Here is a 16,880-nt window from a genome sequence, read left to right on the forward strand (position 1 = left end):
CACCGGTATCTTGACTCCGTCTCCAAAACACGTTTAACACCTGTGATAGTTTTTTATTTTTTTTTGGGGGGGGGGCAATTCTTGATGAAAATAGAATTCCAAGAAACCAGCTCTAGTGCCAAGTGCATGGGGATGCTGTCTATGGCTACTTCAAAGTCCAGTGGGGTTATTGTTCGATGTTAATACATTCATAAAGTATTTGCTTGAATCATTGGTTTTTAATGTGTTCAGGGGGTTCACTGAAAACTGATTTGTACTGCAACCTCATATTTAAATAATGTCTGTGTTGTCATTTGTGAAAGTTCCATCACCCATGCACAAAGAGCCCACTGCAAGCTCAATCTTGCAGTCACAATTGGGCGATTACATGGGGAGCCCGTGTGCTCATGCCACTCTTTGTGGAATGAATGGCTGTTGCATCTGGCTGATAAAGTAGTGGTCACAAGACAGCAAAATGTGCAAAATAGCTCCATTAATATATGTGCAAAAAGTGTTCTAAAAGACAATTGTACAGCTTCCATCTAAATTTAATGGGCATATCTCTCTCCCCATGATGTCTCTCCAGTCACATCCTTCCTCTTTTCCTCCCTGCTGCTTCCTTCTCTTCCCCAAATCTCAGAAAATGTATTCTTAATCTGCACTGAAACAACTCCGAAGGCGGCTACATGTGTGATAGCGAGAGCGAAAGCGATAACAAGGTGTCGGACGCGGAGGTCACGCGGAGTGTGACCTCTTCAAAGCGACCAGCAAAACTTCTATGGAGCATCGTACTGGAGAGAGCACAGCGTCTGTGTGGCCAGCCTTGAACATCGCTGATCCGCAAAGGCAAAGAACCAAAATGACGTTCTTATAAATATACATAAAAAGTACTTTGTAATATTGGAAACATAACGAGGCATCTACTAAAATATTCAAGAATTTTTAGAATGAGATCATGCTGTAACTCCTACATCTGACTGGGTACTGTGGTGACGTCTACCAAGCTGACCCAAACATCAACCATTAGGACTGGTCAGAGACAATATGACGGGGACTTTCATCCTCAATATGAGGTATGGGCTGGAGGGTCGTTGGTTTTAATATAGCTTTTGAAGTGTAAATATACCGCCATCGACTTGTTATAAAAACTGAACTGGTTTACAAAGAGCAAAACAAAGAGAACAGAGATGCCTTAATATCTATCACACTGGAGCTGTCATTTTAAATCCATAGCCCATGAGTGGGAAAGAATCAACGCCAATCTGATTTGTTGTACGGAAGCAACTCTGACTTTGCAAAGATATCTAAAAAATATAAAAAGGTAACAAAAATAGTATTTACCGGATGAACGTAAACATTCAAAGCATCAACAACTTATATTAATGTCCATTTAAACACGGATGCCACACGCGTGAATACAAAATATCTCAAGAGGCCTAATTATTCGAAACTATTTTTCGAAGTCGGCCATTGGTGGCGAATGTACGTAAAATGTAATTACAGTTGAGGTCTTGTAATAAGGTATAATGTGTAGAGATTTTCAGACAATATCATAAAGATATTCATGATTTGTCCGATAAAGAAACTTCGTTGGTACTGGACGATAAGACTGGCAGAATAAAACGCCACGCTGTCCCCCCCCCTCCCCATACGTACAGAGAAAGGCGCACAAAAATGGGCAAAGTCGTGTGTATCACGTGAGCACTAACCCAGGCAATACAGGGACGCTAGCGTTACCTATCAGCTTCCTGATCAGACAGTTAAGCACATGCATAACTTCTCGTACTCTCATCTACAATTCATACAGAATTGGTTTACTAGGGGCGGGGCAGTGAACAGTGTGGCCGGATGTACTAGTGAGTACTACAAGAAGCCGCCACAACACTGTACTCCTTGCCCTCGGCGGAAGCCTTCCCCGGGGCGGCGGCGAGGTTGAGCCGTATTAGAGTGGGACACAAGGCTGCCGAGGTGGCGTTGGCCGGAGGTTGCATATCTCTATTGATTTGGGCGTGGGAGAAGCAGGCAGGCCGGTGCACGTGTACCCGAATGTCTCATGCTGCCCCCGGCTCGCCGCCATCGTGTTCCACCTTTAATGACACCTCACACGCCACAACACCTTAATATCTTAATCCGAAAACCCTCATGCTTACACACAACCACCAACGATTACATATATATATATATATATATATATATATATATATATATATATATATATATATATATATATATATATATATATATATATATATATTATATATATATTTTATATATATATTTAATTATATATATTATATTATATATATATTATATTATATATATTATATTATATATATATATATTATATATATATATTATATATATATATATTATATATATATATATATATATATATATATATATATATATATATATATATATATATATATGTCGTACCTAGTAGCCAGAACTCACTTCTCAGCCTACTATGCAAGGCCCGATTTGCCTAATAAGCCAAGTTTTCATGAATTAATGTTTTTTCGTCTACCTAACCTACCTAACCTAACCTAACCTAGCTTTTTTGGCTACCTAACCTAACCTTACCTATAAAGATAGGTTAGGTTAGGTTAGGTAGGGTTGGTTAGGTTCGGTCATATATCTACGTTAATTTTAACTCCAATAAAAAAAATTGACCTCAAACATAGTGAAAAGGGCAGCTTTATCATTTCATAAGAAAAAAATTATAGAAAATATATTAATTCAGGAAAACTTTGCTTATTAGGCAAATCGGGCCTTGCATAGTAGGCTGAGAAGTGAGTTCTGGCTACTAGGTACGACATTATATATATATATATATATATATATATATATATATATATATATATATATATATATATATATATATATATATATATATATATATATATATATATATATATGAAAGAAAACTCACACCCCAGAAGTGACTCGAACCCATACTCCCAGAAGCAACGCAACTGGTAACTACAGGGCGCCTTAATCCGCTTGACCATCACGGCCGTCAAAAGGAAGTGATAGCCGAGGCTATTTGAGCCACTTCCCCGACGGCAACTCGGATGGTAATCTTGGGCATAGCATTTCACCAAATCACCTCATTCTTTGGGGCACACGTGAGGAACACAAATGCGAACAAGCCTGAATGGTCCCCAGGACTATATGCGAATGAAAACTCACACCCCAGAAGTGACTGGGTGTCACTTCTGGGGTGTATACCACAGATACACCCCAGAATACCAAATACCAAAGAAAACAGAGTTAGTATAAATGGGGTTAAGTCAAAGTGGGAAAATGTAAGTGGAGTTCCTCAAGGCTCTGTCTTGGGACCTCTGTCGTTTATAATATATATAAACGATTTAGATTCAGGTTTGAGTAGCAACATTTGCAAATTTGCCGATGATACAAAAATCGGTGGGGAAATTAACACGGAAGACGACTCACTATCACTTCAAGTTGATCTAGATAGGGTTTTGAAATGGTCAAAAGATTGACAGATGCAGTTTAATGCTGATAAATGTAAAGTTTTCAGGCTAGGTAATGATGATAGAGTTACAAGATACGAGCTAGATGGTGTTGAGATTGCGAAGTCGGATTGCGAAAGGGATCTGGGAGTTATGATTAGTAAGAATTTAAAACCAAAGGATCAATGCATGAATGTCCATAATAAGGCAAATAGGACACTGGGATTTATTAATCGAAGCGATAGTAACAAGACACCTGGTGGTGTTCTCCAGCTATATCTTGCTTTGGTTAAGCCCCATTTAGATTATGCAGTTCAGCTTTGGTCACCGTACTATAGAATAGATATAAATTCACTTGAACGTGTCCAGCGTAGAATGACAAAGTTAATTCCCCAAATTAGAAATCTTTCAAATGAAGAAAGAAAATCTTTCAAATTAATAAAGCTTAAATTACATTCACTGGGAAGGCGAAGAATTAGGGGTGACACGATAGAGGTTTACAAGTGGATGAATGGACATAACAAAGGGGATTTTAATAGGGTATTAAAATTATCAACACAAGGCAGAACACGAAACAATGGGTATAAATTGGATAAGTTTAGATTTAGATAAAACTTGGGTAAATACTGGTTAGGTAACAGGGTTGTTGATTTGTGGAACCAGTTACCGGGTAACGTGGTGGAGGTAGGGTCCCTCGATTGTTTCAAACATGGGTTGGACATGTATATATGAGTGGGATTGGGTGGTTATAAATAGGAGAGGCCTCGTATGGGCCAATAGGCCTTCTGCAGTTACCTTTATTCTTATGTTCTTAATAAAACATCAAAATTATTGAGACCCATTCAAATGTTTAAATTTGTATTCTCTAGAGCGCAGGCGGAAAATATATAATAATTTACACTTTGAAAATATTATTTCACGGGAGGCATCTCCCGTCACGCAGGGTGCAGTCGCACCTCCACAGATCTCCAGTATCAGCTCTTGATACTGGTAATGGCTCAAAACGGCCACCACTTATGGGCTATTCATGCCCGTGCCACCTTTTGGGTGGCTTAATCTTCATCAATCAATCGAAAATATTTGAGGGAGTGGTTCAAAATCTGCACACGAAAATAGCGGAAGATATATAATAATTTAAGCTTTGAAAATATTTGAGGGAGTGGTTCAAAATCTGTACACGAAAATATCATCAAACGAGATCAGAAGGCATGGTAGGATGTGCAGAATAGACCCCTTTGAAAAATAGAAGTATATTATGTACGCTGAGAGACATCATCAAAAGCCCGAAACTATTCAAGACCCTCCAGCTAGATATGGGGCATAACTCCCCGGCCTCTTACAGTGTTATAAATACCTCCAAAGAAGACCTGATTAACCAGGCTGTGACTCTTCCGTTACCCAGACCACCAACCAGGTTCAAATTCAAATAGGTTTATTGAAAAAATTAAATACAAGGTAACCTCAGGGTGACCTTAAGGTACATCCCAAAAGGATTGAGTAACTTAGGCTATTTATACCCTCGTCTATTTAAGGCCCCTCAAGGGGCTCACAAACCCATACAGTACACAATTATTAATCATATTTTACATTTCACATTCCAATGGTAATTACATGGCATACTGTGAGATCTCTTATTGATCATGCTGCCCCTGTCATTTCTTGTTTTGGTAAAGATTGACTAAACAAGTTGAAGGTACAATATGAAGCCATGAGAATAATCTAGGGATGCCAAGGACACTATTACTGAGCTAATATGATTAAACTTTAAGTATTGGGGATAGAATTTCAGAGATAAATGAAGTCTCGGCGATTAGATTAATGAGAGGCGAGGTAGTTAATGAATTAATCCTCTCACTTCAAAAGGAGGGAAGAAATGAATAATGAATGTGTAAGCTTAATAAGATCCTTATGTTCTAATGTTCTTCTATCTCTTCCTCTCACAAGTCAAGCCTGGCATCGGGCCGGGCTTGGGGAATAGAAGAACTCCTAGAACCTCATCATGCAGGTAATGTTACAAAACATGTCATCCAAGACTGTATCCAATGTATTTCACTGCCATGAAACAATAACACCAACGTGGGAGGAATACAACGCAGATGCAGTAACTATTCTCATCCTATACCAAAAGGACGAAATTTATATGTTGGCTATGCCGTGATTTGGCTTTTGTGACCAGACTTGGCTTTTGACGTACAAAACGCAGTAAAACCATAGAGCGAGGAAAGATCCTTTACTTCTGGAATCCATTCAATAAAACATCTAAACTATTGGGACCCACTAAAATGCCTAAATAGGTATTCTCTAGAGCGCTGGCGGCATATTACGTGGCGTGGAAAATATCTGAGGGGCTGGTCCCAAATCTGCACACAATTAACATCATATGAGACCAGGTGCAATAAGTACTCCTAGAGAAAACTTCATCAACATCAGAGGCTCGAGACTATTCAACACGCTTCCACTACACACAAGGGGCATAACTGGCCGACCCCTCACAGTGTTCAAGAGAGAACTCGATGAACACATTCAAAGGATGTGTTCATCAATGTGTTGATCATCATTGATCAACCAGGCTGTGATTCATACGTCAAACTGCGAGCAGCCTCGTCCAACACCTGGTTGACCAGTCCAGTAACCAGGAGGCTTTTCTTGTGTTCTTGTGTTAATTGGATAAGTTTAGATTTAGGAAAGACTTGGGTAAATACTGATTCGGTAACAAGGTTGTTGATTTGTGGAACAAATTACCGCGTAACGTGGTGAAGGTGGGGTCCCCCGATTGTTTCAAGCGCGGGTTAGACAAGTATATGAGTGGGATTGGGTGGTTATAGATAGGAGCTGCCTCGTATGGGCCAATGGGCCTTCTGCTGTTGCCTTTGTTCTTGTGTGTGTTCTTGTGACGCCTGGTCGGGGACCGGGCCGCGGGGACGTTTAACCCCAAAATCATAGCAAGGTAAGGTAGTTCTACGGTATTATGAATATTGGGGACCACAGAACAGAACCCGATGGTACATATAGCTATTCTGTTCATATGCTGCTCAGTACTCATTGGGTACTCAGAATGCATTCCATTTATATTTCCATTTTATACTTTGGTTATTTTTTCTATAAGTTAATCGTCCCTCTAGACCTAACCCAATTTAGTATTCTGCCCAGAATTTGCTTCAACGTTCTTAATGAAAACTTTTCCTTTAAGTTTTATTCTATATTCTATACTGTAAAGAAATTCAACAAAAAAATAATGTAAATCCAGTTTATAATACTAAAATAACAATATCCAAGTTTAATGACTAACAGGCAAAGCCATAGGCCTAGAGTACCTTGAAGCCGGTGTCATTTCTAACCAAATAAATTTCGTTTCGTATCCATATTTGAAGATACCGATTTCTAATAAGATAGAGTATTGGTTTGTTTCTCTTTTATCTAAATAGTTTCAGGATTTACCACCTTTATTTTTTAAAAGCAGCATATAATTATTTTACATTCACCCGTCCTCCTTTCTTATAGATTCTGTCGGTGAAACAATTTAGGCTATTAAATGTAGGATATTTACATTAGGCTTAATCCACTCTTCTGTAATCACTCTAAAAGTTAACGGTATTATTTATTAGTACAAGTCCTTTCCTATTTGACAGTGTTTGCTAGATTTACTCCGAACCGCTGTGCGTATTAATGACTAGGCATAGTATATACTAGCTATATCTAGAAATTCAACATTGTTTGTAATTCATTTTGTATGTATGTACTTGTTCCTGAATAAACATTATTTGTTTTATTATTAGTAATGCTGTATTAAAGTATCGTACTTCTACTATTCGCGTAACTTGGTAAATCTTAAGGTCGGGGTCTTATTTTTTTTATTTAACAAATTTATGAGCTAAGAGTTTTGCTCTTCACAATATTTCTCGAAGTTTGCAGATGGCAATAGAACATTCCATGAATTATCGGCCAATACTGTAACGTATTGAAACAAGTGGGTCCACTCACCACTGCCTTAGCCATCATATTTTATATATCAAGACGATCCGTTGCGGTTACACGATTAGACTACCCAGGTGTTTCAGCACGTATTACATTTTGGGTTTAAAAATTTTATATGGAATTGTTCTAAACTATTTTTGTTGATCAGGCACGGCTAGGGCTAAATTTATTCACTCATAATTGATTGGCTAAAATGAGAATATTAATACAGTACAAACTATAATCATACAGATTACACCTCTAGTGTACTGTGTATCATTTAACAGCTTCAACCACAACATTCTTCTTGTGACAAAATTGATCAGGGAACGAATTTTCTGTTAGAACGCATACAGGGAAAACCTGACATGCCGAGGGGGGTTACTAATAAAGTTCGCCGCCACTCTTGTTAGATAGTTCATTTTCCTGAGACTCTTCCATCCGTGATACTATATCCTCTTCCTTACGGTCTTCCTCGTCCGTTTCATTCCCCACTACACCCCATCTGTGTCGTGGGGTGTTGTGCAGGTGTATTTGGCTGGACGGCAGAGTGACGCTTCATGCAGGTCTGGTCGAGGACAGGGCCGTGGGGAAGCTAAGCCCCGAATTTCCAAAATCATCTCAAGATAATCTCAGGATAGGTCGGCGTTTAATTCCCGACCCTCCAAGTGGTTGGGCATCATTCCTTCCCTCCGTCCCATCCGAAATCCTTATCCCTTCCAAGCGCAATAGTGTCGTGATGGCTTGACTTTTTCCCTTGATAGTTCCCTTCCCTTCTTCTTGGAAGCTCGCCACAATACATTATAAATGTCGAAGATTTATTGTGTGGGTTAATTGTCAATATAATAAAAATGGCAAAATGTGGTGAACGGCCAACTATTCCAATTCTCCTCCAGGTGAACCTCAGGTCGGGTCAGTTCAGGACAATGACTGGCAACTAAATGAGACTTAAGTCGTACTCATCATATTACCAGTCAGTTGCCCAGTTCCTATATAATAAGCAAATTATTTCATTGCAGATAATTTTTATCGTTTAGGCATGATCAGGCATGACAGGGCGGATCTCACTGGAACTTTTAAAATACTGAACAAGTTAAGAGGATGTTGATCCGGATATTTTCTTCAGAAGGTCGGATATAACACAAACAAGGAGCAACGGTTTCAAGCTCAACAAGCCACAATGTAGGACTGAGAATAGGAGATGCTTTTTCACCCAGAGGATTATTAACCCATGGAAACGCCTACCCGCCGAAACCGTAACTGCCAGAACTGTGTTTTTTTAAATATACCTAGAAAACATCAACGCAAATAAATGGGGGGGGGGGGCCATCAACAAGCCGCCAGCTTCCTGTCCTCGTCGAGGCCACTAGATTAGTGGCCCGAGGGTAAATCAGATAAAATCAGGTTTAACTAAAGATTGTGATTCAACTGTGGGTTATTGCTGAGTTTCTGCAAAACTGGGTGAGAGACGAGGACGTGTTTTCCTGCACGTCTGTCGTCACTGCTAGAAACATGTAAACACTATGACATATACATCAAATTAAGACATGAAATGTCAACCCAATATTGTTCTAATAAATGTCACCTGACCATCACTTTCAACAGCTGAACCAGGTTACATATGTCGCAGTGCCTATAAAATCAGCACATATTATAAATAACGTATTATATACTTTACAGTATACATATGAATGGAGCATGTATCGACCAGTAGATCATAGGCCTAACTTTGGAGGAAATAATCAATACTGGAGAAATATTGGTCAGATGCCTGAATAAAGTTCACGCATTACAACCTTGTATAGCAACCTTTATCAATTGACAATAAACATTAGAATACATTATTCATACATGTATATGAATGACAAGTACTATTAAATGTTTATTGATAAGACTGGTGGTGCCAATTATAAATCTGGGTAGAGCCGTTCGTCGCCTATTGGTTAAGGTCATGCATTATGATAACGAGATAAGAGCTGTGTTAACGAGGGGAGCAGGCAAGCGGGTCTGGTCATCACAGCCACACTACAGCACATGAGCAGCAGCAGAAACAGCAGCAGCACCCTGCCAACAACAGCAACACATGAAACGCCTCCCACTATCAAATCCTTGTCACACTCTCAAGGGCTAGTTCTTAGCTTTATAACAACAGTACTGAACCATCTGACGACCTCGGGGGTAAGGCAGGGTTGTGTCACTGTGTGTGTGTGTATGTGTATGTATGAATGTATATGTATGTATGTGTATGTGTGTGGTGGAGAGGTCCAGGTTGGCCGCCCTGGGGATGCGTCACGCCACGGACGGGCGGACATACGATCATAACTTTCAACCACACCTTTGTTCCTACAGGCCACCCTCGCTCTGCCTCACGCCCACGTCACCCTACATGGTGCTCTGTGTAGGCCTCCCTTCAGAACACTACCATTACGGCAGGTTTGTTAGAGTGCTGTACAACAACAGTGTTCTACCTACCTCCTGTCGCCGCTTGGACCATCTTCCACACGGACTCTCCTCTAATATTTCACTTTCGTCTTCACTGTCCTCGCCACTTTCTCTGGGCGATTTAGTTTCGGTCTCATTGCCATTCTTACTCCCCGTCATAATGAGCGTGAGAGACTTAAAACGTTAAGGGGCACAAACGAAGCACACGCTACACTCAATACATGACGTACATCCTTTCACAGTCGTCTACAAGTGAACACTGAAGTGACGATCACTGGAGACCCTGGGCTGCCAGTGTTGCCTCGCCGCTTTGCCCAACTTCTCGTACACATCACATATTATTTCTGAGCTCTTAATTTATGTTAATTCTTCTACTGTATCACATTGTAAAATATATATACATATGTACACGTATTTATATTTATTGTACATACATGATTATCTATTTCTACAAGCTTTTTTAATGATATAGAAGGTGCCATTATCCAGTTATCGCGTAATGATTTTTTCTGATAATGAATAACGAAATAAATTTGGTTCTCAAAACTATTATAATGAACTTAATTTCAGTAGCATGACTGTAAATGTTAACTTTACATCAATCCATGCTGCCTGCCAACTGGATATTTCAACCGATTTTATTACTTGCTCGAGACAACATTAACAAGGAAATATATTTCAATAATCCATGCATATGAACAATTGTAGCTATGCCACATATCTATACCTATAACATAATGTTTGCTTATTTGCTTGGGAGGCCAGACGCTAAGGGCCTCACCCAACTTTTACACATGAAGCTTGTGGGGTAGTGGAATATCATAGGCCAGTCGGGGTCGACCCAAGTGAAGTGCTTTAAGAAATATTTACATTTTGAGACCCCACTTGATACAATTTTCATGGAGTCAAGTATGAACAATTAGTTGTGTTCCCACAGTTATTTCAGTGCTTCGTAATAAATTTTCTGAGAGAAGGGGGATAGGGAGAAGAGGTGGGAAGGATGAGAGGGAATACCTGGATCCGGATTGTACCTGGATGGGGTCTGAGAGTTCTTCTATTTCCTTAGGAAACACTTGTGCTTGTGAGAGCTTGGTGGGGGATAAGGGGAGGGATAAAATATGACCAAGAGGAGGGGAAAAGGGGAGAGATAGATGTGAGGGGGGGGAAGGGTGAAAAGAGGGGGAAAATGAGACCTGGGTCCAGCCGGGTATCCCTTCTTTCTATGTCTTTAACAAAGAATGTTTGATTGTCTCTCTAAATTCTAGACAACTGGGGCTAGCCTCACCCAAACTTTAAAGGGGGTAATGGTCTGGGGTACATCACGGAGATAGGTTAATTGGTCAGGGTTGGCCTAAGTTAAATGCTTTAAGAAATATTAGCCTTTATGGAGACCCCATGTGATTTCCATAGTCAGGTGTGAAATGTGTTTTGTGTTCCTCTAAAGGTTTTGGTATCGTAATCATAATCATGTATTATTATATACAGTTGTTTTAGTGCAGTAAAAAAGGGGAAGATAGGATGAAGAGTGGCAAAGAGACCAGGGGTACTATCTCTGGTGCAATTGTAGGGACCCACAGTCTCGAAGAAGAAAATAAAGAGTATTCAGATTGAAAATCCACAAAATCCTTGTGGATTTTCACCGAATACTAATATTTTCTTCTATCACCCCTAATTTTTTTTCATTATTATTAATTTTATTGCAGTGCTACATTTTACAGAAAACACACATATAACAATCACTGTTTGAAGACCTCATCCAGCTCTTCAGAGGTTGGGTGCTTGCCCAAGATATAGCAAGCATTTCCTCTCTGGATCGCAACACTGAGGCGCTGGAACAAGAAACTGGCTGCTCTCGAGTCTTTAATTTTCCTAATGAGTTCCTCACCCACCTCCTTTAGGAACTTAAGTGCACATTTACGCTCAGGGTCTCAGAGCCTATCTGCACGAACCTGTAACAATGTTCTAGGTCCCTGTACTTGTTAGTTTTCTGGGTCTCCCTGAAGGTGGCCACCCCGCCTTCCTCAGTTGTACTACGAGATGGATAGGTATCAACCAATGTACACACGTGTAGTCCCATACGACCTGTCTACCTTCCCTCCATGGCTGCAGGATGACTCCATCTGGGCGTTTGTGACTTATCAGGTCTGCACAAATGAGGTTCCCTTTGTGCTAGACACCCAACTGTAGCCAAACTTCTCTTGATGTCATTGACTGCTTCATATCTGGCATTCTTTCCCTGTGACCTACGACAGATGAGACCATGGCTGCCGTATTGGTCTGCTGACGCAGAGCCACAGATAGACCTGTGTTCGGTGGAAATAGGGTTGGCAAGGCAACACCAATACTTAGGGCCCGATGGTCCAGGCAGATACCCAAGACGGTATTAGGGACAACCAACAGGAAGTCCCCAGCATGGGGAGCTTGAACAGCTAGGTGACACACTTTGACCTTCCCAGAAGCTGCCTCGAGCATTGCTGTGGCAATGTTCTCCGCTATGGGGCTATTCCATTTGGACTGTTTGCAGTCGATTGTTAAAGTTGGCAAGATTGTCCCTCTGGCTGGCTCCTTCCGTGAATTTGGGATCATGAATCCCACTGGAATCTCTTAGGTATTCTGGTAGTATTTCATTCACTAATTCACCTGTAGCACTGGTCGAAGATAAGGATATCCGAGGACATATACTATAATATGTACATATATATAATATATATATATATATATAAATATATATACTGTATACAGGTTACAGTTAAGGATTGATACCCAGTAAATCCTCCCCGGCCAAGATACGAACCCAGGACAAAGCGCTCGCGAAATGCCAGGCGAGTGTCTTAACCACTACACCACAGGGACTGCTATAATAGCACCACGGGACCATAGTACATATACCGATGTACAACACAATTAGAAAGTAGAAATCAGTACAATTGAATTTGGACAAACCTATATGTGTGCTATACTAGGTCTAGGAATATTTAAATTTTTTAACTTAATTTTTCCAGACTCAATTAAGTGAATAGTACAAAATTCTACTATCTAATTGCCTAGTATGTCAATATTTGTACGATGGTACTTACAAAAAGTACTATCTAAGCAGGAGGATGGGTTGATTTACACAACATTTCGAACCTACAAGGTTCATTCTCAAGTGAGAAGACAGGATTGATTGATTAATGAAGAGTAAACCACCCCAGAGGTGACATGGGCACGAATAGCCCATAAGAAGACGGGAGAAAACATATCGGATTTATACTGCTGAGAGGTCAAGTACATAAAGTTAGGTGAGGAATAAGGAGTAAAGGTAAGAGGCATGGGTCAATAACCTATACAAAGATTAGTCAGGTGTAGTTGGCATGGCAGTTTGGGCAGAGACGTCATCATTGTCATCTTCACATTCTGGTCTTACTCTCTCATGGTGAGTAGAGTGAATAGTTCTGTTATTTGAGTATTTATGGTGGATTATTCAGCTTTTATGTGAAGGATTTCAAGAATTTATAATCTTCTTACATCTTGGGTTTCGTCTAATATCCAAGTGTTTTTATTCATTTCTCTTATTAGGGTAATGTCATGGGCTTCTCTCATGTGATTTTTAGGGGCACCTCATTGAAGATGACAGGTAAATGCCTCATGAGCTTGGAAGATGTCATACCTATGTACTGTTATTAGATCGAAGGTTGCATCCTTCGTGGGGGCAGGAGCACATATATACCACATTCGACTGCTGTAACGGGTTCTCACTTGGCTTCAGCTTGAAAGCACCAGAGCTAAGCTCCAAGACCTACTGAGCAGTCCCTCAAAACAAGTAAATATTTGGCAAAAATAAAAAGCCTCTCTATTTTAGCATTTTATTTATAAATATAACCTTACTAGTAATAGACCTTCATATTTATCTACAGCTGAGAAACATCTAGCTCCAGCTGCTGGCCATATCATGGATCTCAGGTGAACAATATCAGTGCCAAAGTTACAATACTTACATCATTACAGTGTCTTCGAAATACAATATTATTTTGAATACTGTACAGGTTCCCCTAACCATTCACTTTGCATTTATTAATTAAAATGTATTTTATTTGCGTAAAGAAATGAGAAGAAAAAAAAGGTCTAGAATATAATGTGTGTGTGTGTATGTATGTATGTATGTATGTATATATATATATATATATATATATATATATATATATATATATATATATATATATATATATATTATATATATATATATATTATATATATATATATATATATATATATATATATATATATATATATATATATATATATATATATATATATATCGTACCTAGTAGCCAGAACTCACTTCTCAGCCTACTATGCAAGGCCCGATTTGCCTAATAAGCCAAGATTTCCTGAATTAATATATTTTCTCTAATTTTTTTCTTATGAAATGATAAAGCTACCCATTTCATTATGTATGAGGTCAAATTTTTTTTATTGGAGTTAAAATTAACGTAGATATATGACCAAACCTAACCAACCCTACCTAACCTATCTTTATAGGTTAGGTTAGGTTAGGTAGCCGAAAAAGTTAGGTTAGGTTAGGTTAGGTAGGTTAGGTAGTCGAAAAAATATTAATTCATGAAAACTTGGCTTATTAGGCAAATCGGGCCTTGTATAGTAGGCTGAGAAGTGCGTTCTGGCTTCTAGGTACGACATATATATATATATACATACATACATATATACACACACACATACATACATACACACACACACACACATCTAACAGTTAGAAGGTGCTACTTGGCCTAATAATAAGCAAGACCCAATTTGCCTAACAGGCAGAGTGATTGTCGTTATTAAACAAAATTAAATTGATTTATTTTAAATGTTATAATATATTAAGAACATGAATTAGAGACTTAGCTAAGTTAGGTTAGGTTGTAACAGGTTTGGGTAAGTTAAGTTAGGTTTGGTCATACAGTATTTCTACATTAATTGTAAATCAAATTTAACAAAAAAATTCATATAAATATAATATAATGAAAGCTTTATCATTCCGTAAGAATTTTTTTTTAGAAAAATACTGTATGTAATTTCAGGAAAACTCAGCTTGTTAGGCAACTTGGCCTATTAGGTTCTGCGAGTCGCTCCATTTCAGGCAGTGGATGGATAGATAGATATATATATATATATATATATATATATATATATATATATATATATATATATATATATATATATATATATATATATATATATATATGAGAAAGAGAAGGAGAAAGAGAGATATTGTTTTACTACATATAAAATCCTAGGTAAAAATGAAGGATATGATATTGTAATTCATGAGAATAAAGACATCATTGAAGCTTTAGGGTTTACTGCTCTCAGCCTCAAATTACCACAATAGACACCCATGCATTGATTAGTTTTATTACTATATTCACATACAAAATTTGTATATCCATAGCGGTAAATAATTTAATGCTTGATTATTTATACATGCATGAATTTATGTGACTTTTATGTGTATGTATACTCATCTGTGTTTATAGGGAGTGTTTGATTTATGTGCATGCTCACCTCTGTGTTTGTGCGTGTGTGGTGTGCGCGTTCATGTGTGCATGAGGAGTGTTTGCGTATGTACATGTGTGCATGCTCACACGTGTTAATGAGGAGTGTTTGCGTATGTACATGTGTGCATGCTCACACGTGTTAATGAGAAGTGTTTGTGTATGTACATGTGTGCATGCTCGCATGTGTTAATGAGGAGTGTTTGTGTATGTACATGTGTGCATGCTCACATGTGTTCACTGGGAATGCTTGCGTATATGTTTGATCAAAGTTCCAAGACTGATCATACTTTTCTTAACACAAAAGATGTTAAAAGTGACACATTTTTAAAATGCGTGCCCAGTATTTCAGGACCTGCCTCCGAAGTGGGTGTGGGATCATCGTTTTACAGTGGTGTTTAGTAATTACAAGAGCTGGGCAGTCTTTTACTGTCTGGTACTTTTAATGGTGTGGGCCTAATGTATCACAAATCGTTTCAAAGTTTAAAACCACATGTGATAATGTGTCAATGTTTCAGAGTAGTGTCAAAGAAACCCCCCCAGTATGACTTTATTATAAAATGTACCATATACCATTAGAATGGTTAGTCTCTCCTGCCAACTATGCAGCACTGGAAATGATGAAATAGCCTTTGAGGAGCTGAGACACCAGGAATGCATTCATGTAATGCATATAAATTGATAACTCATAGCATTTGTATAAGTTATTTAATCTCTCAAAAATTTTACATCCAACTAATGGCATAAAGGAAATGTCCTGAGCAAGAAGTTTATTAGACTAGGTTCTAGTGTGGTAGACACAACTGCCAATTTTAACTTGGGTAACGCTGAATAATATTACCCAGTAACCAGATAAAAAAAAGTTTCTGCAATATAAATGCAATAAACAAAGGCATAAGAAAAATTTAAAAACCAAAAATGAAATAAAACTGCAGCCTTACAGCTGTAAATATACTTAGAGATCTTTACTACAATGACATTTTGAAGCCTAGTAGGTAAGCAGCATATATTCTTTCCAATGAAATAAAAAGAGTGCATATTTAGATGGCAATGATCCTTTACAGTATTTTCATTTACTGGCCAATGCCACTCTGCTGTTGTCCCTGTTGTTGGTTCTGTTGTTGCTGTTGTTGCTGCTGTTGTTGAGTCTGTGCTGTCTGCTGAGTTTGGAGGGCCGATGTCTGTATTCTGACTGGACTCTGTGTTGGAGTTCTGACAGCAACAGACATTGGTTGTCCTTGTAGGGCTGCCACTTGAGACAGTATGGCAGGGTTAGTTACTTTCATTGTTCCAGCTTGTAGAGCTAAAGTTGATGGTGACGAGCGCTCCCCGGCACTCACACGGATTGCAGAACCTCCACCAACCACTGTAGAGCCAGCTGACACTACCTAAAATACATCATTAAATTGAGTATAAAAAAAATTATATAGCAAAATTATTAATCCCCACCAACTGAAGTGAGAAATAGGGAAATTATATTACAATTATGATG

General features: G+C 38.7%; 2 protein-coding genes across 2 annotated transcripts in view; both read right to left on the reverse strand.

The window, feature by feature from the left end:
* Positions 1-10,127, reverse strand: part of LOC138359014 (nuclear receptor-binding protein homolog) — a 122,681-nt gene extending 112,554 nt beyond the window's left edge. The window contains 1 exon segment of the mRNA XM_069317571.1: positions 9,882-10,127. Coding sequence (XP_069173672.1) covers positions 9,882-10,010 — 129 coding nt within the window. The 5' untranslated portion in view covers positions 10,011-10,127.
* A 6,183-nt stretch (positions 10,128-16,310) lies between these two features.
* LOC138359016 (helicase domino-like) overlaps positions 16,311-16,880 on the reverse strand; it is a 34,431-nt gene continuing 33,861 nt past the window's right edge. Inside the window, exon 16 of the mRNA XM_069317573.1 lies at positions 16,311-16,776. Coding sequence (XP_069173674.1) covers positions 16,462-16,776 — 315 coding nt within the window. The 3' untranslated portion in view covers positions 16,311-16,461. The remainder of the gene's footprint in view (positions 16,777-16,880) is intronic.

The sequence above is a fragment of the Procambarus clarkii genome, chromosome 88 (assembly GCF_040958095.1).
Source record: "Procambarus clarkii isolate CNS0578487 chromosome 88, FALCON_Pclarkii_2.0, whole genome shotgun sequence".
Taxonomy (NCBI): domain Eukaryota; kingdom Metazoa; phylum Arthropoda; class Malacostraca; order Decapoda; family Cambaridae; genus Procambarus; species Procambarus clarkii.